At 46.1% G+C, this 25,894-nt stretch overlaps 1 protein-coding gene across 1 annotated transcript in view; it reads right to left on the bottom strand.

Annotated features, from left to right (window-relative positions):
- lrmda (leucine rich melanocyte differentiation associated) overlaps window positions 1-25,894 on the bottom strand; it is a 195,399-nt gene that overhangs the window by 55,182 nt on the left and 114,323 nt on the right. Inside the window, exons 3-5 of the mRNA XM_062400902.1 lie at window positions 11,401-11,527; window positions 9,741-9,880; window positions 6,674-6,800 (exon numbers count right to left, since the gene is read on the bottom strand). Coding sequence (XP_062256886.1) covers window positions 6,674-6,800; window positions 9,741-9,880; window positions 11,401-11,527 — 394 coding nt within the window. The remainder of the gene's footprint in view (window positions 1-6,673; window positions 6,801-9,740; window positions 9,881-11,400; window positions 11,528-25,894) is intronic.

Genomic DNA, 25,894 nt, shown 5'->3' with positions numbered 1-25,894 from the left:
CCCGTCCTCTGTTCAACGCCCTGAAAGAAAGAAGACTCCCTCTCCATTAACACGGGGGCCGGAGAACAGACACCACTGGTCTAATGGAATAAAGCCCCAATGAGCCCAATGGGGGGGGGGGGGGGGGGGGAGAAGTCCGGTGCCACCCTGTTTGTGCATATTCAACGGGAAAAACATTTGCGCTCTCACACAAATTAACTCAAACTCTCAATTTGGTCCCTATGGTGACTCCCGCACGGACCATACCCACCACATCCAGCTCAGATTAGAGGCTCCGGCTCTCATTTACTTCTCTTAATAGCACGGCAACATCTGCATGTCATAAACAACAACAACTCGACTTGAATTATCTGATAAAAATCGGAGCGTGGTTTAAAGCGAAGGCGGCCCTCCGCTGGGTGCAACGTGACAATCAACTTCAAAGTGAAGAATAAGTGCTGGGTGGTGAAATAGTGATTAATGTGCGCTGTCAACATCAACTAAAAGAGACAGGCTGAGGAATAACTGATCTCTTTGAGAGATTGAAAGTTTGGCACAATTCTGAGGGAACACCCAGTGGGGTAGGAGGTGGAAGGGAAAGAGAGACGGATTTCTCTCTCTTCTTGTTTTTTTCTTCCCAGAGCAACAGAAAACACCGAGCCAGCTGTCTCTCGTTAGACTATCAGCATCTTCCTGTCACCAAACAGACCAACAGGGAGGATTAGCTCTGATTGGACTGATAGGCCAACGCACAGGGATCCTGCACTCTGTAATAGCTAAAAGCATCATTTGATAAGAAGTGTAATTGAAGGGATGCCTTAGTGGCTGTAATTCTGCAGTGCCTGCGCGGGGATCGCGCGGGGGGGGGGGGGTTGTGCAACACATTGGCATGCAATGAAAGAAGGCTCAGTTTTACAGGCCTGCGTGTGCAGAATTGACTTTACATATGTCCAAAGAATTATGTGTTCAATGATCCTAGAAGGAGGAAGTGTGTTATTTCCCCGTAGCTTTCAGTGTCTAAATGGAACTTGGAAATAAAAAAAAAAAAAATTGGCCCGTCGCAAAGGCAAATAAAGGATCTAGTTGGAACGTTATGTGTAAAAAGCAGAAAGGGCTGTTTAGCCTGCCAATCCCAGGCACTCAATATTATGACGCTCATAAAAAACTTAACAAAGGCTTACATTTTCAAGATGAAAAGGAGGAAAAGTTACGCGAGTGATTGCACGATTCGTCAGAGTTGATGAAAACTTTATATCAAAAATGGGAGAAGGGAGACGTGTCATTATTGCCGGCCGGCCCTGGCCTTGTTTTCTTGACAGGCCTAAAACTCCAGCGCTGAACACACGAGAGACGGCGAGACAACAAACGCCTCGTCTCCGTCTCCGTGCAGGACGCCGGCAGGAAGGGAGGAAAATCAGTTAGCGCAACGCCCGCCACTTCAGCCTCAGTCTCATAAAAGCCCTTACGAAAACAAGCTTGCTTTTTATGCCCCCCCCCCCCCACTCCCTCTCCAAATAATAATAATAATAATACATCTATCATTTTTGGCTTGTGAGAGTGACATGACACCCAGGTCACGCACCCCGTGTCTCCGGGGCTTTGAAAGAGGCAATAAATCAAACTTGGCACTATTACTTACAATTAATTGTGCTTTAAAGTTTTACAATGTGTTTATGATATGCACGGCCCGGGTGATTTATGTGGACAGTGTGAGTCACTCCCACTTAATTGCTGTTGTTTTCCTGGCTTCTAACCCCTGTGTGACCGGTCGGTTAGAGCTGCCAGAGCAATCAGAACTGGGCCTGATGTGCTGGTGGGAGCACCGAACCGACTCACACTTCAGCAGCCGTTTACCGACAAACACACACACACACACACACACGGAGGCCTGCATGACTCACACAGACACAGACACACACACACACACACATACCTGAGAGAACACGTGGCTCTCCACTGGAAATATCTGACACTGGCACAACGAGTACTTCATCCATCACACCTTCTAAACACGTTTGAACAATTACAAACAGCTGTTTTAACGCTCAGGACACGGCGTCATTCAAAGACGGAGAACAGCCGCGTCTCATATGATGCAATCAACAGATAACAAGACGTTATGTAAGAGGGGAAAGAACCTCATTGGAACGCGAGCACATCGCAATCTGTCAGCGGGTTTATTTGTCTGAGCATAAAGCAGACAGGCACTCGCTGCGGTTTCATTCTTGCCCCACAGCTCCCACTCGATCCGCAGAGCCGTCCTCGAGTCAACCCACTGTGTACGTATTGATTCAGGAATGTGCCATGAAAGAAAGGTGACAAATCGGGGCTGTGCACGTGTTACAGCCCGACGCAGATGCAGAATCTAGCAGAGAGCGTGCGCCGGTGATAAAGTTGCCTCCACAGCAATCTGTCGGGCTGTATTTCCTTCCCCTGTTGAGAACCATATTCTTTGAGTTTCCTCCGAGGACACATTTGTTCAGTAAAATGATTCAGCGAACCCACTGAAGGCACATTCACAAAGCGCTATATTGCATGCTGTTTGTTATTTTTGAGAGCTCCGGGGGAACTCGTAACTCTCAAGCACCCAGATGAACGTGGCAACATACTTTACAGGGTACACTCGAGACTTGAAAAGGAAGCCGAGCGGCCGACTTATGGCACCGATTCCTCTTTATTTTCCAGAGTTGAGTTGCAGAGAGAAAGGAAAAGGGCCACAATCATGCAACACATAATGCACAATCACGGGTCTGAAACCGTGCAGTCCATCTTGGATTTGGACCCGCTCCCTTTCGGAGTGTAAACTTCAAATGAACCGCAGTGAAAAATGGAGTTAAACAGGTTAGTGTCTCGGGAGGGAAAAAACTGAACTGAAAAGATCCACTTGAGGACTTTCCTGGCTCTGTCACTGTCAATTCCCCTGACGAGCCGTTACCCTCTGTGTGTGTGTGTGTGAGAGAAGTCATGGGACCCGGGAGCTGGCTCCAGCCACCCTGCAATGCAGCCTGCTTTACATTACACGCAGACGGATCCGAGGGAAAAACCATAAACGTGTGTTCGTGCTGCAAAATCAAGTCAAATACTTCATCCGGGGCGAAATCTAAGTGACATCCGAGGAAGGTTCATACCGGCTGACGTAGCTCCCGGGCTGCGCTCAGTGAGGGCGACCGTGGACGTACTCCGTTCACTGTGAAACCCTCTTGAACATGTGGCAAGGAGTAAATGTTATTCTACTCGTTAAATTAGCTACGCACTCTGTTTTTTTTTTTATTTCTTTTAGCAGCGCTCGGGATCTGAAAACAGAAAGCACTGTCACAGTGTTTTGATAGACACGGCCAGTTTAACCCAAGGGCTCGACAGCATAATATGGGATCGTGGCGGAGGGGGAAGGAGGTGGCGGGGGCCGGGGCCAAAACTTACCACATGTATTTTTTTTCCGAAAGCAGCCCCAGCGCAGTCCCGATGGCTCTACGTGGTTTAACGCCATTTCACTCCCTGACCTCCGAGTCCTCAAAGAGAATTATCACATTATAGCATTCCAACACGCCCAATTTCCCAACATACCGCTCAAGGCTTTTCCACTCCGACTCTGCTTAGTGTTGTGGCTTTTGGGGGAAAACACTTCAATCGTACCCTCTGTGGTGTTTTTTTTGTTTACTTCAGGTATTTATATATTTTTTTTTTCTTTTCTCCTCCGCTGCTCTCGTCTTTGTTATTTAGCCTCCGGTTCCGTCCAACTACTTGTCCTTTCCACTCAGAGACAATTCCCCCCCCCTTCCCAAAACACACACACACACATTAAACAATCCACTCCTCACTGTTTGAGGCAAACACCAAAACATGCAGCCAAGTCATAGACAGCAGAGTGTCACCCACTTGAGCCCTTTCTGACATGAACTCCGAAGAATCTCTGCACAATTAGGTGAAGACTTTCCGGAGTTTGCCTTTCGCAAGAATTCTGCGGTCGGTCACGTCCACAACAAATCCCCAGAGCGCTCAGGCAAAGGCCGGCGCAGCATAGATTTTTGTATTTATTAGTATAATTTTTTTGTTTTACGTCTGTCGCGCCTTAGAAAGTGCATCAACGTGCCAAGGTGGTTGCAGTGAATCGTCTGGAGGATCCCCGGCTGTTTTCTCACGTGGGCTCGTTTGGACATTAACCGGATACTGGACTATAGGGGGGGGGGGGGACTGGCAGGAGAAACTATGGAGAGTGTCCGCAACAACAGGCGGGGACAGATGTGTTCTCTCATACTGCCCCTCGGGATAATTTCAGGAGATTATCCGGAGTTCGGTCTGAAAGCAGCTTTAGTGCCATGAACATTTCATCATAAGGACAAGACAGAGACGATTAAAGAATTGAAATAGGTGACAAGATTATCCTCAGTGTATAGACTGACTATATGTGTGTATGTCCTTCTTCCTGAAAACAGCCGGCGCGTGACTGTCTGGTTGTGATTCAAGCAACACGGAAAACATTGGGAATGTATGAAAAGTTATGGTGCTCAGCTTGTGCTAAGGACCATAACTGCTCTATCGGAACCATGTGGTGTCGCTCGGTGCCATGTCCTAACGGCATGACTGAAATCCAGTTTAAACTGTGGTCGCCCTCCACTCCGATATGACTCAAGAGAGGTCTCCAAAGTTCACCGCATTAACTTTTCCAATACATTCACCCGGCAATGGAAACAGTCTGATCGAGGAGCTCTCTCTCTCTCTCCAGATTTATGCTGTCATGAACGGGCATGTATCACCGTAACCCTGCCACAGTCGGTGCTATGGTTTGAATTTAATCTACAGTTTACAGTAGGAAGGAGATTTGTCATTTGAGGTCTCAGCGGAAAAATAAGTGCACGAGGAGGAGAAAGCCTGGAGACGTTAGATCCAGAGTGAAGTCGTTTGGTAAATAAATCTTCAAAACACGTCTGTGGCCCTGTATATTTCCACCTCCCGTCTAATTGAGACTCGAATGGGAGCACACGCGACAGTAGGACAGCTAATTACCGTTCCTTTGTAATGAAGCAAACGGCACACACTGCACCACGAGCCGGTGTTATGAGCAACACCCCCGCTGTACCAGACATAGCAGCAAACACAAATATCTAATTACGCCATAATCTCTGCGCGCTTTCCTGTTCCGCCGCAGACGTCTCCGCTAATTGGTGGCCCGCACTATTGGTCAGCTCACAATCATGTGTGATGTGGACAATTAGAGCCGGGAGGTACTCATGGCTCATCGGGCCTGTGATAGTCGAACACATCACATCTCATCTGACTCAGAACAAGTGCTGCGGAAACGCTGCTGTGCGCGGTGACATCGCAGGGCCCCCCCCCCGACACGGGATACCTCCGGGCGAGAGATCTCTCTCCGTGTATCGAGCAGACGGACCCAAACTCCGCTAATGAAGGAGCCGAGGAGAGGGCGGCACGGAGTACTGCGAGCAATGGAAGACACATTTTCATCAAAAGCTGTAACCTTTTTTTACTTTGCATAATACACAACAGGTTCAAAGACACAAAAAACACGTCGTGTCAGCACGAATCAGTGATTATCTCTCCTTTCATCTGCGGCAGGCAAACACTTCTTCTCCTCTGACAAGCTATGTAAATCAAATCCTATAAAGTGACTTCACCCTGCCAGGAAGCATTGCAGAGTTCCTCGGTTTCTTCTCATATGAAGCGGATGAGCAGTGTTTTCATTCCACTTTCTCTCCGTCTACCAAACATGCCAGACTGGGGTTAAATTATTTCAATGTTTTTGCTTCCTCACTTGCCGCTCGCGTGAAGAATCCGGAACAAAGCTCAGCAGGAAGTGACACCGAACGCTGATTGTCTCTCGAACAATAAATATTTTGTTTTCCTGGTGCACTTTTAAACCCGGACATGGACTCACATGCTTCTGATTTTGTCACCGGATCCCTTTGCTCGTGCTGCTCTGGATCCGTTGTTCCCTCCCAGGCTCGCTGCCGCAGCCCCGGAGGCATTGACCTGACAGAGCCTAGCTAATCCAAACAGTAAATATTTCATGACCTTACAATTACATGAAATCAAACCTAGGCCAAAGCTGTTCCTTTATATTGCATTATCGAAGGAGTATTGGGGGGGGAAAGAAATAAAGGGGGTGAAAAAGGGGTGAAGTGGGTATATCTATGAACCTCCCGAACTCTAATTAGTCCGTGTGGCCCAAAACAAGAGAGGGAGGAATAAGTGCACGGGCTCGGGATAATTAAGCGATTGTGAGCGGCGTGTACGTGAGCTGTCACTCCAATCGGCAGCCATGTCACACTTGGCAACACAACAGCGACCGGACAGCCGCCCGTCGTCTTTGATCTGGGCTCATGCATACGGAATCAGGTCAGGCCGTGGTCACACACACACACACAAACACACACACACACACACACACACACATACACACACACACACACACACACACACACACACACACATACACACACGCAAAAGCGACGGCAAAGAAAGGCTCTTTACAAAGGGCCACAGTGGTAGGACCTCTGCAAAGGGAGACTGACAGTCAAGCATGCACGGGAAGAAAGGGAGGATAAAGGATAAGAATAGACGAGGGAAGGAAGGGATGAATGTGACAAATCCACTCAGGACTTCCGAGCGACGACAACTTTAAACAGTGCACACACAGACACACTCAAAAAAAAAAAAAAAAACAGAGCTTACTTACAGCTTCTGACTTCGGTTTGACCACTTTCATGAACGACCCTCTCGCCTGGGCCTCCATCACCTCTTTCTGGGTGACTTTCCTCGTGTCCAGGAACTTCAGCTGGGGCAGCTTGTACAGAACAAAGTACCTGAAAGAGAACAACAGCTCAGCTTTGACTGCACCACACTGCCGCTTCATGAAAGGTCGCCTTGTAGGCCGTGTTTTTTGCCGAAGAGACAAACAGAGAATCTGAGGAAACGTGTAAACGAATCAAACTGACAGCAATCCTAATATGTAAATCAACACGACTTGAAAAGAAGCCGTGTTTATGGAGAGCTAACGATCACGCGGGCTTAATGGTGATATTTCCTTGTATGTAAATGATCTTCAAAGCCGATAAGAATAAGTGCGACATATAAATAGCACGAAAGGAGATGCAACCTGCCTGCCAGAGCTGTCACTGTGACAGCATCACAGATATCTCTCGGAGCTTTCAGACGCACACTGTCTTTCAATGGGAGGGAGAGAAACGTCAAAAGATAATGGTTGGAATACATAGATGACAACGGATCCTCTCACAGGCAGGCGGTTGGAGAGGAGCCGCCATGTCAGGGCCGAGCCGGAGAGGACATGCACGCGGCAGCTAAGTGGAGGGTGAGAGAGGACAGTGGGACAAGGGGACAGACGAGACCGTCAAGTTTTCAACACCTGAGGATTATGAGGAGGGGATGTGGTCAGACTGACATGGAAGTGGAGAAATCTCGGTGGAGATAATTATAGAAGTAATCCATCTGATATGATTTGAAAGAAAACATTAAACAAGACGGAAACAAAGTATTAAACCATTAAATATATCATTAAGACCTCAAATTCCTTCTTCCTAGAACGGAGTGGTAAAAATGAAACGGTTCTTTCCACAACTAGGAGCTTATTTTCCAACGAGAGCACGAGCACTTATTTTATAAGAGGCACCCGTTCACATCCTGTGCCCGCCTCCTTGTAAAAAGGACTTTGTTCAGGGCATTTCAATGATGAAATGTGAAGATGCCCTTGGGAGACATGCAGTGAGGTTATTCTCCATAGGTAACCCACCATCACAGGGTCAGAGCGGATGACAAGGCTCTGTCAGCCAGTAGGGATATTAATGATTCAACCCCACAGCAGAGGGAGGATAAGGGAGCGCAGGAGGGTAGGGGGGGTAGTACAGATGACTGGTGACAAGAAAGATTCATGCATGTTCTTTTTAAACATGTGTTGACATCAATGTAATGTTTGCTCTCCTTGGAGTGGCTGCTGGGAAGTAACACTTTTAGATTTACTGGATTATCTCAAATAATCGAAATCCAGGCAGAGTTCTGACTAGGGAAGTGAGAAAAGTGGTACATGTGAATTATTATAATAAATAACTCACTAACACCATTTTCTCCTTTGTTTAAGAAACTCTTTGAGACTCTTAAAAGTTGTCCTTCCTGTTCCTAATAGTCGTGCTCAGTGAATAACTTTTATCTTTACCAGAATCTCGTTTTAACTGAGAGGGGATTCTTAGAAAACGTAATAGTTCCAAGAATGTTCTTAGAAATTCATCTTGAGGAGCACGTTGTTTGATTAGGAAGCTTGAGGCGCCTATTCGTTTCTAAGATTATAGTACAAAATGAGTTACCAATTATTGATTATACTTAGAAACGAAAGGAAAAAAAAAACAAAAGAAGAAAACAAAAGCTTTGGACACCGAGGGTAATCATTATGCAGCTGCCTTTATGGCATTTGGGGAAAAAGGTTGAGTGAACACAGGGAGCAGCTGATGGATGAGGGACCTCAGGCTCTAGCACTTTGATCCGCCACACGAGGAGATTGGACAAACCGATAACTCTGCTCGAGACAAGAAGCTAAATTGTCACCTAAAAATATATGTTTATCTTTTCACATCACAGAGGCAGAGAGAAAGGACTCGGGTTGAGCTTTAAACATTGTCTCAGGGTATCTGTGTCTCTCAAACAAATTCTTTTCAGAGGAGGCCGTGTCCTACGAGCACGCCGCCGCTCAACCAGTAACACCTCGGAACATTTCAACTCTCGCGTTGTTGTAGTACCACGAACGGCCACAGAGCGCTAGCACAACCCGGCTCAGAACGGGACAGCGTTTAACCTCCACCGCAGACGACACGATGCTCTGTGAGTTAACGCTGCGTTTCTATGTCATTGCACTAATTGCAGCACCAATGCAACGCACCAGGGTGTTTCACTTGAGAGGCCGAGAGCTCCCGAGGCACCGGGCCGGGTATTTATTGCCCAAGGCCAGTGCTGTCACGACCTGCACACGGCCTAACCTTGTCAGACATGAAATCTGCATCACGCTCAAATTGATGTTTTACTATGTGACACATTATGAATATTACATTACAGGACTGTAGACACTGTCAGTCAAAACAGAACAGCTCCCTCTCACCAGTAAGATAAGCATGCGAGGGGAGGGGGGGAAGAAGGGGGGAGAGGGGGAAGAGAGGGAGGGAGCGTGGGTAAGGGTGGGGGGGGGGGGGGGAGAAAGGGAGACAAAAAAAGAGAGAATAAAGATTATTCAAGAAAGGCAGGGTTGGTAAATGATTAATAAGCAACACGGAGTCAGAAACAAGCACTTAGGGCTAAAACAGACAAAAGAGCGTATGCTGTTCGCCTTTTATCGCATTTCATGTAAAGGACCCTGACAAATGGTGGTCATATTGCATGGCTTAAGGCCTGGCTTGATGTTTAATGCATCATGTGCTCGGGCAGGGCAGAGTAGTAAACACTCATTTGTGGTGGTGACTAGTCACACATGAAATCCATTTTGCAAACTGGAGTGTAGAGGAGCCGGTTGACAAAGCTTTTAGAGTGATGTGGTTGAATCCACCGCCTGCTTGTGAAATGCAGGGGTCGGGATGTTGAAAAAAACAAAACATTTCCAAATCCATTACTTACAAAAAAGCTATCACTTCGAATAGTGTCAAAAGAGTCGGACTGAAACTGTATGCACACCCATAGCATTATCCACCCAGTTCTCTCTACTCCTTCTTCACGTGTGACATCACCCCAGTTCACGTGTGGCCACTGACCTGTATCTCTGGTAGTCGTCCTCGTCCTTATCCGGGCTGACCAGCTGGTTGGGGCAGGCCTCATTCCCCAGCAGGCTTAGGTACTCCAGCGCCGGGGTCACATCAGCCAAGTGTTCCAGCAGGGCCTCGATATCAGTCAGGTGTCAGAGGGCGGATGTCAAGGACCTAGCGCTGTTAATTACATTAGCATTTACTACCCGCGCGGCCCCTCCCGGGCCCGTCCGCACTAAAACACGTCACTGTCAAATTTACAGAGGTGCTCAAAGGGGCTAGTCACTGGCTTTGTGAGACTGGGCAGACAGAGGGGCAATTTAAGGTGCCGGCTTTGGCACATAGCAGTGACACAATTTGGCTGCCGCTGCTCCCTCGCTCTCTTTCTCTCGATCTCTTTCATTTCCTAGGTGGCCGGGTGCAGAACAGTGACAAAATGATGGATGCCCTGTGGTTCAAACACTCCGTGCTTCCCAGAGCCGTGCCGTGGAAAAACTTTTTTGCGAAAAACGTGGAAAAAAAACAAACAGCCCCTAAGCAGGCACATTCATCACTAATACATTCGCTTGGAAAATTGAGCCCCAAAGTGTCAAAATACAACAGCGCTAATGCAGCGCTCCAGCTTTAAAATGGCACTGTGCCACGACAGGATGTACATAATTGGCCTATTAGCATGTGCCGACCACTTCACAACCGAACTCGGCTCACAGTCCCAGACGCACACTTCAAGCAGCCCCGGTTTTAATGTTGACTCTGGAAGTGTGTGTGTGCGTGTATTTGTGTGTGTGTGTGTGTGTGAGAGAGTGAGCATCATTATCCAGTAGGATCTGCATAACCAGAGGAAAACAGGACACATTGCTAAACCTGTTCTGAAGCTCGGAGTGGAAGTTCACACATTTCTGACTGATCACAAACAGCCTCGCTCTGTGCCTGCGTGTCCAAGTGAGGGGGGGGGGGGGGGGGGGGCTGCTGGGGCCCGGCTCTGGTTCTAGCGTGTTTACACTGGGTGGCAACCAGTGTACACAGGGCTGCTGTAATCAATGATGTGATCCTGCTCTCGATTGTTTAGTGACAAATCAAATAACCCTTTCCATTTATTTTGGCGAGGTAGATGAAGCACAATTCATCTGACGTAAATTGATCAGACAACATTTCCCCCCCTTTTTTAATTTGAAACCACTGATATTATCAAATGGGCGACATCATTATTCTGGTTCATGTTTTATTCCCGGGATGTAATTTCAACCCAACACAATCTATTCTCTTTGAAATAAGAAAAAAAACACACATCTGCTGCGTTGACTCTGAAGTCTGACTCCACTAGAGGTCCCTGTGGTTCAGAAACTAGTCGTGTGTGTGTGTGTGTGTGTGTGTGTGTGTGTGTGTGTGTGTGTGTGTGTGTGTGTGGAGCTCAGTGACAGCCAACTTCTTCTGCTCTCTATTTGCAACACGCACACACACAGAGATGCACATATACACACACATGCACACACACACACACACACACACGCAGAGCTCCCTGCAAAGCCAGCTCCCAAAGAGACAAAAGCAGTCTGTATCAACACTGCGATGCGAGTGAAACAAACCTTACTCCGACGCTGACGCCTGTAATCTATGTCTGCTTAATTCCAATGGAAAGGGGGCCTGAGTGATTTGTTTGAAAGGATATGTGGTTCTTATTGAGTGTCAGGGTGTGGAGGTTGGGCAGCCCGGGCAACCGCAGGTCATTTCCAAGCAGATTGTTGTCGACGACCAGCTCTTCCAGCTCAGTGAACACTTTGAGGCCCGCCAGTGACCTGCAATGACAAGGCAACGGGGAAACTGTTACGGCTCTGCATCTGGTCGGACCGCTACAGTGCAAGGAATAAGTATTTCAGCCTCCCTCCCTCTCTCATACAAGAGGCGAGAGTGAGGGTCCGGGGGCCTGTCAGGGAAGTGAATGACAAGAATTAGTGGTGCTGAGCTCCCCTGGCATGGTGAGGCATCGTTCAGCGGCTGGCAGGATGAGGGATGGGGGTCACTTGTGAGTAGCCAGGATTCAAAACAAAGGGCTTCAGAAATGCGGCGGGCAGGATGAATTTGTCAATGTCTTGTGGCTCGAGGCGCCCGGTTTCGCCTGACCCTAACCCTCCATTCCCAAGACAAATCACTCTGTCACAGTTCACCTTCACTCCCCAGACACAAATTTAACTTGTCATCCATCATTTTCACAGAGGAACCGGAATACACTCGCAATCACACATCGAACGGAAAGGGAAACTTTTTTTTTTGTGTGTGTGGAACTGTGGCTTGTTAGGGGTTAGTGTTGAGGTTTTAACTTCAAACGGCTTCTGTATTCCTTTATTTATTTGAAATAAGGAGTACGGCACTTCCGCTGCGTTTTATGACACATGCTGCTCGGAGGGGTGAAGGGTCATCTCAACTCCTTCCCTCGCCGTCTCTCTCCCACACATACACATTCACACGGGCATAAAAATGATGGAGGGCCGTGTGCAGAGTAATGTGAGGGCCCTGTAAAGTTCAAGTTGTAGAAGGTGCACAGAGGCGGTGTGTGTGTGTGTGTGTGTGTGTGTGTGTGAGTGTTGTCTAATCCTTCACACTGTCAGTACGCCATGTTTGAGTGTCCTAGGTGACTTTATTGACATTTAAATCTTCCAGAATATGACACACACACACACACACGCACACACACACACAGACACAAACACATTCACTGCTTTCTCACAGCTTACAACAATTTCTAATTACATTAATGTTATATTCCAAGCTGTACTGTTGATAACCATCCACTATAAATGTGTCTCTAGGTTTAAATAAGCAGATAACCTTGACACTAACTATCTTTAATTCCAGTGAACAGTGTCAAATTGACAGACTCCAGGTACAGTGAGGTCTGAACAGCCGCCGCATGAACTATTGCTCCTCGCTGGATCTGCCTTGTGTCATAACACACACGAACTCAGAGCCATGTAAATATAATACCTTTATTATGACAATCTGCAAATGGAGAGCAATGATGGAAAACAAACAGTGGAGGAGACGCTGCGGATTGGCAAAAAGAAAATGCTACAAAGACGATGAGCAGCTGCGAAATACTCGTCATTCCCATCTGATCTTCTTGTCCAGCTAATTGGTCACTGAGTCGTCATTTATCACTTTTAATGAGCCGGACCAACTGTTTTCTTGTCTGTTCTGTTTCTCTCTCTCTCTCTCTCTTCTTCACGCCCGACGAGCACCGGACTCCACCTCGAGCGCGAGCAGTGGACGTGCACTGGCAGCAACTTTGAACTACAAAGCGAAACGACAAATCAGCGATTCATTGTTGACGTGCGGGCGAGGCCGACCGAGCCGCCGCATTTCAAAAGAAACGTCAACATTTTGCCAACGCACACACACACACACACACACGTATACTTGATACCCACATGCAGCAGCTAACAACAGCACCGAGCCGGTGTGCTTGCAGAGCCGCCGGCTGACAAGCTCTTATCAGGTTTGATGAATGCACTGGCAAGATGGATGAATAGAGAGATGTGCCAGTTTTATGAAATCCTACTCTGTTTGCTTGTTGCTTTTTTCTCTCCCCACGGTGCCTCACATTTATTAAAGCAAGGCCCATTATGCAACAATATACTTAACACCGCACACTCTGTATGCCAGTGTGGTGTGAATTTACTGTTGTTTGCTTGGATTTGTTAAAACATAAACAAGAATGCCCTTTCATGGGCCTTGTCCAAATTAAAATGTAGAAAAATACACAAGTATAAGTGTATACAAGTACTGAATAGACTACTGGCTGGATTTTGGTAGAACACGCAATTATTCTTCAAGTATAATCTACGTTAATGTGCAGTTGGGAAGGAATGTGTACCACAATGGATTAACATTATTTTATTTGTTGTTAACAGAGGTTTGCTAACTAATTATTGCCACCTGTGTGTGTGTGTGTGTGTGTGTGTATGTGTGTGTAGTTGCGTGTGCGCCTGTGCATGATGGGCTGCAGTCCTGTGGGTGATGTTATTAGCTGCTCGGTTAAAGGGAGCCGCATGGCACAGGGGGGAGCCTTATTAATTGTTGTTTTCATGTCACCACTGCTGCGTGCACCGGCTGATTTAATCAGTTAAATTCACAGCCAGGGGAGAGCCACTGAGTCCCATCCAGCATTAACTACAGTGCAGGGACTGAACTTCTAATACTCTCCAGCTCTCTGTGCTCCCTCTGCAGATTTCCAGAGCCGGTTTCATTACTTTTTATAAGCTTTCTTGTTTTTAATGTGCGGCTTGGAAAAACTAACAAAGTTTAAGCAGTGCAGTAAAAGTACTTCACTTAGAAAAAAAAACGAACAGCTTTCGCTTTTAACAAAACTAATGAGCATAATTGACTGTGGTCCCAGTGCTCTGTGATTTAGTAACACAGGCACAACACGTATATCATTAGCAAAGACTGAATAATTGGGATCTGTTTTGTTTAAAAAAAAAAAAAAAAAGGACGGAAAATAATTCCCGCTCGCATCACACTGCATCACGTCACTGTACATATTTAGAAAAATGTGATGTCATCACAGTAACGCAAGATCAAATGGTATCTGCATAAACCTTTAACTAACAAGAGCGCGGCGGACAGAGATGGAGCGAGGCGATGGCTTTAACGAGGTGTGGCCATGAATCCTCTCCTTGTTAAGATAATTATGATCAGCCTCATTGTCAGAGCTAATACTTCACATGGGGCTGACTTTACACTTTGACTACCACTTAGCCCGTGTGAGCTCACCATCATACATCACGCGGCCCCCGTGTGCATCAGCGTGTGTGAGCACATGCATGTGCAGAAACCCCTATTACCCACTAACATCCTGCCTGCTGAACACACAGGGTGCACGTACCAGTGTATGGTCAGAGGGAGCAGGGGCTCGGCCCAGGAAGCCGGGGGGGGAGGATGTGAGAAAGCAGACAAGGACACTGGAGAGGAGACACCGACCCAGAGAGCAGTCCTGCCAGATCAATACACTGATACTAATGCAGACACAGTGATTGATAAACCACTGCTGACAACAGAGGGAAGAAAACCCTCGACCGGTATTGGCTGAAATGTCAGTCACTCCTGCCAATGGTGTGTGCGTGTGCCATGTCAGATATCCTCAGGCAGCAAATGAGAATGGCAGCCCTGGCTCTTTTACATGGGCTACGAAGTCTCTGCTGCATTTGAAGCTACATCAATCATAGTTAGCAATTGTTTTTAAACAGCAGGTCAGATTTGGAGTTTGTCTGAGTTGTGCATTTGAGCGTCGATGTAAAACAACCTCAGAGCCTTCTCTTTTTCTCTTAGAGGGCGATAGTGATCACAGAGGTAACATCCCTGCAGCGACCACTGAAATGCTAGAAAAGTTTCTAAGACCATCGTATATATAAAAACCCACACAAACACTTTGATAAGCTGGAGAGCCCCCGCAGCTGTAATCACAGTTAAAGGCCTGATGCCCTCTCAGAGGTCGCAGCGGTGCAGGGAGGCAATGCGCTGTTATTCTAAACCGGGGGCCTGAGCGGCAGAGCGACAGGCGCGCTGACGTCCCGTTCAGAGGGCAACAGATAAATGTTTGATGAATTGACCAATACCGGGGCCGTGATGGCCTTCATATGTGCATAATGGACTATTCAGAGCACACTTCAGATTGCCTGCCAGGCTAAGGCCCAGTAATGAAGGGGAGAAGGATCTGGACCTGAGAAAGCCAGTGTGTGGACTGGCTTTAATAAACTTAATAAGAGAGGTTAGCGGAGGCGGGTCGGCTGCAGAGGGAGGAAGGAGGCTGGGAGAGCCAGTCAGCTTGAAATAGTGAAGAAATATTGTGATGGCTCTTTGAACAGCAACATACCCTTCAGTCTTAATCCGTAATTCACTGAATTATAAATATTACCAAATCCCCCATATTCTTGTTGTCCAAAACAATCAACGTGAGTTAGTAGATGTTATTTTAACCGTTTCCAAAACAATTACATTTATTTGAAGACTAACAGCTGAATAGTATTCATAGTTATATATCAAGTAATTATAATCACACAACAGCACCCACCTAAGAAATTGATTCAACTCTCATATGTTTATCTTGTTTTATCAGAGAAAAAAAATCGTAACTCTGATGCAAAAAAGTGCTGTACGATATCCGATATTCAGTTTGACAACAATACTAAATCAAAAATAACCCATTAATACAAAAATGTGCCGCTTTGTGAACGCAGCTGTATTTCATCACTCTTACCCTCTGACAAATACACAAATAAACATCAAAAAAATAGCAAATGACAGCATCAAAACACTATCAGGATTAGCTCGTCGTAAATAAGACGACATTATCTGTAAAGCAAATTAATGCCCTGCAACCCTCCGAGCCCCCACCACCAACCCCCCCCCCCCCCCCCCCCCCGCTACCACCTCCACACTGCAGCACTGATCAGGTCTGTTCCAGCACTCTCCCCTCCAGCTACAGTTTATGGCCTATACACGTCTGCGTACATGCATCTCTGATGGCGACGGTGAATTAGACTGTCATTATCTGTCTCTATCTCCCCCACAGCTCGCCCTCTCTTTTCTCACCCCCCCCTCCCTTGCAGACAGTCGTTGCTCAGCGTGGCACTCCTCTCCCTTGTATTGCCAGGCCTCAGGTGGCAGTCATTTAAAGATCACACGTTCAGGACACACACACTCCCTCCCTGAATGCATGTCAATTCACACATGGGAAGGGGATTACACGTCTCCTCCCAGGCAGCTGCAAATTACTATTAATGGCAATGCAAATCATTAGAGTACGTTCGGTGCCGCCAGCAAATCTCCTCTTTATGTAGGTTCGCTCTTAATCTGTTTTGTGTGTTGCGCCGTGCTCACTCCCGATAGCCTGTGTGTAACAGCATCACTGGCTACAAAGCTGTCAATTGGAAGTGGCATGTCAGATTGAACTTTACACACGGTTACATCATTTTTTTGGCTAAAAATAAAATCTTTAATAAACATCTTTAAAGAGAGCATAGACCAAATTCACTCAAGAGGAAAAAAATCGGTGAAATAAAAATTATGAAGGTTCTTTGTTGATGGAGAAGTTAAATATCACTGCTCATTACTTCACAAGTGCAGATTCAATTGTTGGAGGTGTCTACTCCATGGCGCGTCTGTCGAGCATTTAAAGCTAGGCCCCTGTGTGTTTGAATGATAATACCGCTGTGGATCCTGCGGCGTCTGATTTATAGACTACCCCTGTGGATATTCCTGCTGAGTGTGTGAGGTTAATATTCTCCCTCAATGTCATTAGCGCTGGCAGAGGGGCTGAGAGTACTGTGAATCAGACGGGGACTGATCCTGTCAATTGACATCCCCCCCACACACCCACACACCCACACAGAGCCAGGGCAAGATAAAATCAAAGCCACTGTACTGAGGTCAGCATCACCTGGCCTCATGCTTCCCCTTGAATCTCCGCCGCCCGTCTGATTAATGACCCTGGATCAACCCTGGCCAGGGGATAAGAACTTGACAGACATTCCTGTCAGGTCCGACCTCATAAGCCTTGCTTGACCCCGGTTGGGCCCGGGATGAAGTCTAAGCTCCAACGATGACCCGACCGAGAGCTGGGAGAAAGAGTTGCCTCTTTCCCTTTTACAGTGAAGAGAGAAAATAGAGAGATCACGGCTCAAAGGTGGATGTCTCTTTCTTAAAAGTTTCAGCGGGTGAGATTTGTTGCACGGCTCGACAGAGCGACAGCCGATTGCAATGTACGACACTAAACTGTGCAGTGTGAGATGCATCTTCAAACGAGGGCGGGAGGAGAGCAGTGTGAGGCTGGGCTCCTATACAACACCTCCCTCGTCATAGTGGCTGGAGCGGGCTCGGAGCACAGCCATGCGTCTTGTGAGTGTTTGTATTGAAAGATAAGTTGTCTATCCACATGACAAACACCCCCCTCCTTCAGTGAGCGCGAGCTGGAAATCAATTCACTGATGGCATCTCAGTCAGTGAGGACGTCAATGCAGCACAAACAAGCACGCACACGCACACACACACGCACGCGCACACACGCACACACACACACACACACACACACACACGCACGCTTTCATGGATGCTGCACACAGCTCACACATTTTTTAAGTGTATATAATACTGTAAAATTACAGTGACAGGGTCAGTCAGCCAAGGGATATCGCAATAAGTGTGCCTCATGTTGAACAATGAGTTTGTCACGAAGAAAAAGGACACAAATAAATCATGTATGTACACAGAATGTGCGACTGGAAATTAACTCGTGTACTAATGCAAACGTATGAACAACAAAACGTTAAATCCTACATGTGATCAGTGGGGAAGAATCCCTCAGTCCCCGTCTGACTGTACACACGCTGTCATTACAGTGTTCAGGGTCAGCGCCTGTCAACGTCTCCCTGAGAGGGGGAGCCATCCTGCATTACGTTTGAGTGAGTTCAACTGTCAACTGCCAGCCATTTGTATGCCTCAGCATCCACCTAATAGCAAATAATCACTACCCTGCGCTCTCTTCATGGCAAATGATCGATGTTGTCTTGAAGTCTGATGGATGACCCTGCCACAGTGATGTCCAGGCATGCATTAAAAACCACCTCTATGAAATGCCTGTCAGTCTGATGAAGCGACGCACACACACACACACACACACACACACGCGCGCACGGACAAATCACATGGGTGTGCACACGCTGACAGTGAGGAATGAACACACACAGATAAAGGAGAAAATGAACCGAGTGGAGGGAAAAAGCTGTGATTCAATTCAACAATTAGAAGAAGTAGAAGAAAAAAAAACTAAACAAAAGTTAATTCCTTCATATTAGTGGAAAATCTCATAATGTGACAGGACCCGTGGTGTGATTGGTTGACAGCATTACAAGAGGTAGACTGCCTCGAGTACCACCTGGGATGCTACTTCTCCTTCTCCTCCCCCCCACCCCCCCCCTCCACCTCTCCAACACACAAACAGCTCCCCATTACCCCTCAGTGTTCAGATTAAAATGCACAGCACCACCGTCTTTGATCTCCCACTTGCTGACACAAATCCTTTCAAGCCTCAACATTTTCCTGCAAAGGTAATTAGTGCTAATTAAAAAGTTTCGAAAGCAGTCCACGGCTGCTGTTGACGCTGCTGCTGCTGCTTTGCCTGGGCGCACCCTCCGTCAGATTACCCATCTACCCCCTCCCCGGGCCGTACGGATGGGTGCTGTCAGCTGCGTTCCCGCCTCCTCCTCTGTAAAGGATCCGGGCAAAAAACAGACGACACCGGTGAGCACCAGAACGTTTGCAGAGGCGGGGTGAAAATCTGGGAGCCCAGTCAGGGGTCTAACTGGTGGTTGTACCCCCCCCCCCCCCCGTGATAAACGTGTGCTCCGCAGGAGAACGTGTAATGGCACATGTAGCAAATACAAACCCCACAAATTGAACAGGTGTAGTCTTTAATTGGGATATCCTGGCTTGGAGGGGGCGCTTGTAAACACGGAGTAATTAACTTGATAAGAGATTCAATTTGTTGAAAATATCATTGCGGAGAAACGCATCATTTCGAACGAGCTGCGATTTGCATAACGATAACAAACCCAAAGACTCCAAATCCTTGTGGCATGATGAATAAATACGTTAGTAATTAAAGAACTTCCTGTTTAGCGTAACTCTAATGACGTGGGACAAAGATACAACTTGCACATTCTAACTAACAGCACAGTGATTCATTCACCGGCCAGCCTTACTGCTTTCATCAAGCAGTTATTATGATATAATTAGCCGCCTTTCTAGCATATTATTAAGTGGCTCGCTGAGTGTCAGGTACAGAGGCGTCTCAGAAATGACACACACACACACACACACAAACACACACACACCCAAACACAAAGCAATAGTGCTCCACAATGTTTCAGAGAGATAATTACATAATCTCAGCATGGAGAGCGAACAGAAAAGTGATAATTAGACAAGTTTTCCTGCCAATTAAAATATCAAACCTGGTAGGGTAGAGAGAAATAGAGATTGCTTCATTCCCATTCACGACATAATACGACTATATTGCTCTTGTACGATCTTCATAGGTAAATCAATATAACTGCAGCGATATTCTACCAACATTGACCTCTCGTGTATGTTTCCGGGGCAGCTTACGACACCATTAGACGCTGGAAGGCTTCCAGGGCCTTTGAAAGCCGGCAGGGTAATGAGTATGTTGAGTACAGTGAGCTTTTCCAAGATGACAATAAAAATGTTTTGGCTCTGACAAGCCTATTAATAGGCTTAATGACTGACATGTAGATGTGCCAACAAGAAAACGCAGAGAAACAAGTTATTGATTTGACCTTTGGGATAGTTCCTTCTTTCATTGTTGTTGTTTCTTGCCTTGTCGTACAAGGCGGGGGGGGGAGATAATACAACATGTCACCGCACAAGGCAGTTTTGAAACTGAATGCCATCATTTTAATTTAAATGTTACATTTGTGGTGACATCTCTGTCAATGCATAATTGGCACTGAATCCCAGTTTGGATGTACATATTTATCATTCAGCGTGAGACACTCAAAGACACCAACAGATATGCTACTTTCATGGGATGACAGTCAGATGTGGGGAGAAAAAAATAGAACTGCAAATCAACTGTCGCGCTGTCAGTTAAGCTTTTTGTCACAAACTTGCACATAAACATGCATGATTAGAAATAGCAAACAAGCTGTAGGCTGGAATCAATCCCTATCTCCAGACATGTGTAAATAGGCTTATTTGATCTGAGCAAGTACAATTCAGAAGACAGACCGAGAAGAAAATCATAGAAAATGATGGACAAGTGTTGGGAGAACACTCTTTACTTTTATGATAAACCCCTAAAATGTAATTACTTATCATTCCAACAAATAAAGAAAAAAAGGTAAACACCTCACAAGAGCTATTTAGCATCCATAGCATCCACCCTGCTACGTTTTTGTCAACTCTGCGATGGATACGCCTGGTGTCTAATGTACTCTGGTCGATAACTGATGGTAAAACAGAGAATTTTGTAATTGCTACTCCCCCCGTTTTACTTTGAAAACTCCGAAGATGCATGGAAGTCTGGACAGACAGAAACAGAGATGTTCGGAAACGATGACGCAGACACAAGCTACATCCGGGTCTTTTCGGTTAGGACGTAACATTCACCGATTTTTCAGGCTCCAATCACTCGACACCCTCCTGGAAGACAAATGACCGGCATTGACCTCGGCTACCGGAGTAGAACGCAACATGGATAATCAATCACATGCTTTGACCCTGGTGCCTTTGCTAGCAGCTACATTCTGCATTTTCTAATGCTACATCTGCTTAAATGGGTAAGAGACAATCTATTATTCAAGAGGTCTATGTACACAGGCACGTGGGCCCATTGTAGGTGAGTGCTCACATGATTTGTGTTTTCAGGCACGTTAGTATGAGCCGGGATTAAACCAGTATGGGGCCTAAATGCAGACAGACATCATACGAGTTTGAAAATGCTATTTAAAAAAAATGTAAGTAGTTGCATGCACCGTACTGCAAAAGCAAGGAACTTTGCCAGTCTGAAAAGATAGAAACAAAACTTTGAAGCAAGATCAAGTCATCAGTATTCAACACAGCTTCGAAAACACTTCTTTAAAAATGGAGATCAGAGAACCGTGCAGCACTGGCAGTCTCTCTCTACTCGAGATGGCCTTTCTGTCTTCGCAGGTCCCTGACACAACAGCTTAAAGCGAGGTAGCCTATCTCACCAGTGAAAACCAAGGGCAGCAGTTCAGCTCTCAGAGAAGAAGTAGAAAAAGAAAGTCCCTCCCACTCTCTCTCACTCCCCCCCGCCCCCCCCCCCTCCTTGTCTTACCGCTGGCCCATTACCTTTATAGAGTGAGGCTCATTAAAGAAGGCAAGTTGAGTCAAATCTTTCCGTAATTCAGCGGAGGTGAATTGCTGTCAACATCATTAACCGTCATTTCTCCAACTCACTTCAGTACTTATGAAGTGTTCTTTATTGTGTAATGATCCAAATCTCTTCTCTAAATCAGCCCTCTTCAAAGGCCCTGGAGGACATACCACCCATGCAGCCGTCTGACATGCTAGAGGGCCAGATTGAACCTGGCTGCGTCATTACGGTTCTTCTTTGTGCTTCAACAGATCCAGCGCTCGAGCTGAGCAGGTATCGCATATTCCTCACGGAGGAGCCGAGCGGGAAAGAGATCAGTCGAGCCGCAGAGTAAAGCGGAGGGAGGGATAATGCTTCAAACATGGCCGTCTTATCTAACGTGAGCTGTATCTTCCGCTAATCTGCATCATTCTCATTTGCTTTGCTGCATCACAAGACCAAATTTCTTCCAATAACCTTCTTCCCTCTCTTGCTGTTTTTTTTAATACTGTTTACTGATAGTTCAGTGATCTCACAGGGCCATTGGTCAGGCGGGCTCCATGGCTAATTACAGTGAGAGCTGCCCTGCTTGTCATGCTAGATGTCCTCTTAGGCCTGTCGTAAGAGAAGCTCCCTCTTTGTGCCTCCGCCATTGTGTGTCCCCGAGTGCTCAGTATCATGCTATGAGATGTCCTCCAGGCCTTGTGTTGGGGGAAGCCTCTTTTGTGCGGGCGCCATTGTGTGTCCCCAGTGCTGAACCCCCTGCTAGGTAGGAACACAGACAAAGTGCAGCAGGGGGATGCTTCTCAGGGCCCTAAGACCTACAGTAAATCTTCAAACAATTTAGACAAACAAAAACGGCCGCTGCGCTGCAGTGGGAGCAGACAAGGAAAAGCAGATGAATAAGCAACATCAATTACTGAGGCTCTGACCTGCGAGCCCCCACACCATGGCACACATTTCACACCAAATCGTCCCAGATTGAAGTTGACACTGCTGGAGTGGAAACACTGACCCCTCACAAGGCTAGAGCTTCAAACTTAAGAGCAGAGGAAGGCGGGTGGGGGGGGTGGGGGGGGTGGGGGACTGACAAACTACATAGACCAAGGCCAACATGGAAGGGAGACAAGAGGGAGGGGTATGAAGAAAAAAAAATACATGCATTATAGGTCCTAGTTTGTTTCAAAGTGAGACAAAATGGCTCAATTTGAGCACTCAGGCCATCGAATTGGCAAAGCTGAGGTACAAGAGGAACATACGAGGGGACAACCGCATCAGGCCACTGATCAGGAGCCTATAAGAGGAACAAAGCTGGATTTCCAACAGGCTTACCAGTGAACCTGAGTGGGACCGGACCCTCTGTAAAGGTTGTTCTAGACTCCCAGCTTCACCCCCAAAAAGTGCCGCTTCCCCTGACGCCTTTCTACCCCGGCACATAGAGCCTCTCTCTACTTTGTGCGATTGGACAAAGGCAAAATAAACACATGGGTCACATCTGTTCAACATACAGCTGATAAAAAAGTTACTCAAGGACCCTTTTCAAGAAAGGAGATACCACTGTAAGTCTCATCTCTCACTTTCCTATTGTACCGTATCCCATCACAGTTTGTCAATACAATGTTAATTAATATAATAAACTGCTCCGAAAAAAGACATGACAAGGAGACTGTAGTCGAGCAGCGGCACAGGAGCACTGACACATTTGGGGGCATCAGGCTCTGGATCGAGACAGTCCTAACAATCTCCCAATTAGCCAGGGGAAAGCAGAAAGTATGTCTCGGGTTCATGAAGCAAGCGTGAAACTTAACAATATGACACGGCACACAAAAACAGAGCATGTCTTTTTATAGCCATGTGTGAAAAAAATGAAGCGCAAATAAAAAGGAAATGAACAAGGAGGAAAAAGGTGCTTGTCTTTTTAACGCAAGAGAAAAAAAGAAGATTTGACTGTAGATTGGAGTGACGTGATGATTATGACAGATGCACAGTAATAAAAACCATGAGATACAACAATTATAGTGGCAGGAGAAGTAATAAATTAAATGAGCTTGTCACTGGTTAAACAATTGTAATAGTCTATTTACAATACCAAAACTAGGCATATGTATATCAAAACACCATATTCCGTGTATACATTTGAGATATACTTTTCAGGCCAATACTTGACCGCCGCTCATAACAGTGCTAAACTGAAAAGTATTTCATTAATTCAAAGATTTAGAGGACTGGAGCTCATGTGCTGTAACGGTACTCAAAGGTTAAAATGTACATTCATTTCTTTCTCTTTCCAGTTTAATAATTTGAACATTATGGAGGTCATTAGCAGATTTAATGTAGGCATTAAATCGATTGAGCCTCCATGGAGCCATGACACATTGACTGACAGATTAGCCAGCCTGTCAGACAGAGCCGAGTATTATTCACAGAGAAAATCCCAACCTAGCATTATCACAAACTATCCAACCCACCTAAAAGCTCCACACGCTCGACTAATGTATAGGACCTGAGTGTGAGCTCCTGTTTCAAACAATGGAATCGATTTTTTGCATAATTTCCCCCCACGATCACAGACGTTCGAACGCGTATGATAATGGAGCCGACGTCAGCCGGTCCGTCAGTCCGCTGTTCAGCACTCCTTGCAACTGGAAATCCAAGAGAAAAAAAGGTGGAGATGGAAATCATTTTATCTAGTTGACACACATTACAACAGAGAATTTCAAAAGAGTAAGATGGAAGCTCTCAGGTCAATTATGGTGTCAGGGCTGTCATCTCGCAATGAAATATATACCTTTGAAGAACACTTTACTCAAGGGATGGGGTGAAAGGGATGGGAAGACGTACTGTTTAACCCGGGGAACCACATAAGAATATCAGAGATGATGAAGTTAAACATGCCGCGATAATGGACCACTTTCTCTCCGCACACTTTGTCAAGAGGGACAGATTACACCTACTTTTTGAAGGGTAGTACCAAGGGATATTATTTTGGTGAGCGAAAGATGATTAATGGCCTCAGACGAAACAAGGGGCTTGCTCATTAACAGAGTCATTAGGATAATGGGGAAAGGTAGATTTACATTATGTATTTTAAGTCGCACTGTAGTTCGACCAATCGCCACTTTGTTCTACCTGCACCAAGGAGGTCATGTTGTCATCTGCTTTTTCGTTGGTTAGTTAGCAGGATTACACAAAAACTACACAACAGATTACCACAGAAACTGGTGGAAGGATGTGGTATCGGTCAGGGGAAGAATCCATCACATGTACAGAGGCTGATTCAGGATTGTTGTATTTGTTGTTGTTGTAGTTTTTTGGGGGCATTTTCTTCAACATTTCGCAATAAGGTGTTTGTTCAGATTGTCATTGAGGAATTACAGGGGAATATTTATGAAAGACATCAGAAATGGCAGGAGGATGGTATCAATTAGGGGCATATTCATGCAGATTCAAATCAAAACCTGATTTATTTGTGATTTTATACTGATGCTGGGCTTTCTCAGCCACTGTATGGTAACAAGTAGTACCAGAAACCTGTAACCAGCACCAACATGTAGCTGAGAAGCGTAATGTGGCTTTAGCAATAAGGCTTGTTTTAATTTAGGGGTCTGTTGGGAATTGGTCGAGGAATGCACTCTGCTGGATGCAATTCCAGTTTGGAAGTAAACATTTTTAGAAAATCTAGCATAATAAATAATGTAACTAAGCAACTGGAAAAAAAACAATACTCCTGCTTTTGTTTTTTTCCAAGAGCAAACACACACACACAGACTTTTTTTATCCTCGCCTCCCAAATGTAAATGCCCTTGCCCTCTATTCGAGATATAAAATACTAACCTTGAGACAGTGAATGACAGAGGGAATTATGGGTAATTGTAGTGTCAGAAAGGGAGACAGCTGTATGATGAGATTCTGTGTCATTTAGACAATCAGAAACTTAAGAGGCAGTGTGACACATTTCTCCCCCTTTCCATCCGACAGGGCTCCTGACATGGCTGGTGATAATTTCCCAGAGAGAGAGGCCGGGGGAACGAGACAGGAAAAGAGTGAGTGGAGACAGAGAGCACAAATGAAAATGGAAGTCACAGAAAGAAAGGTGTGATTTCTCCTCTTCCATATGCAGCGTGGGCCAAGTGATAGCCTGTGTGCTGCATTCATTGCCGGAATCAAGACGAAATATCCCCTTACATGTCAACCTGCCAGCCAGATAAGAGGTGTCTGAAGCTCTGTATGAGATTAATACTTCCCAGTGAGAAATGACACAGGATGTGAA

The sequence above is a fragment of the Platichthys flesus genome, chromosome 12 (assembly GCF_949316205.1).
Source record: "Platichthys flesus chromosome 12, fPlaFle2.1, whole genome shotgun sequence".
Taxonomy (NCBI): Eukaryota; Metazoa; Chordata; class Actinopteri; order Pleuronectiformes; family Pleuronectidae; genus Platichthys; species Platichthys flesus.
This window is presented reverse-complemented; position numbering and strand designations above follow the sequence as displayed.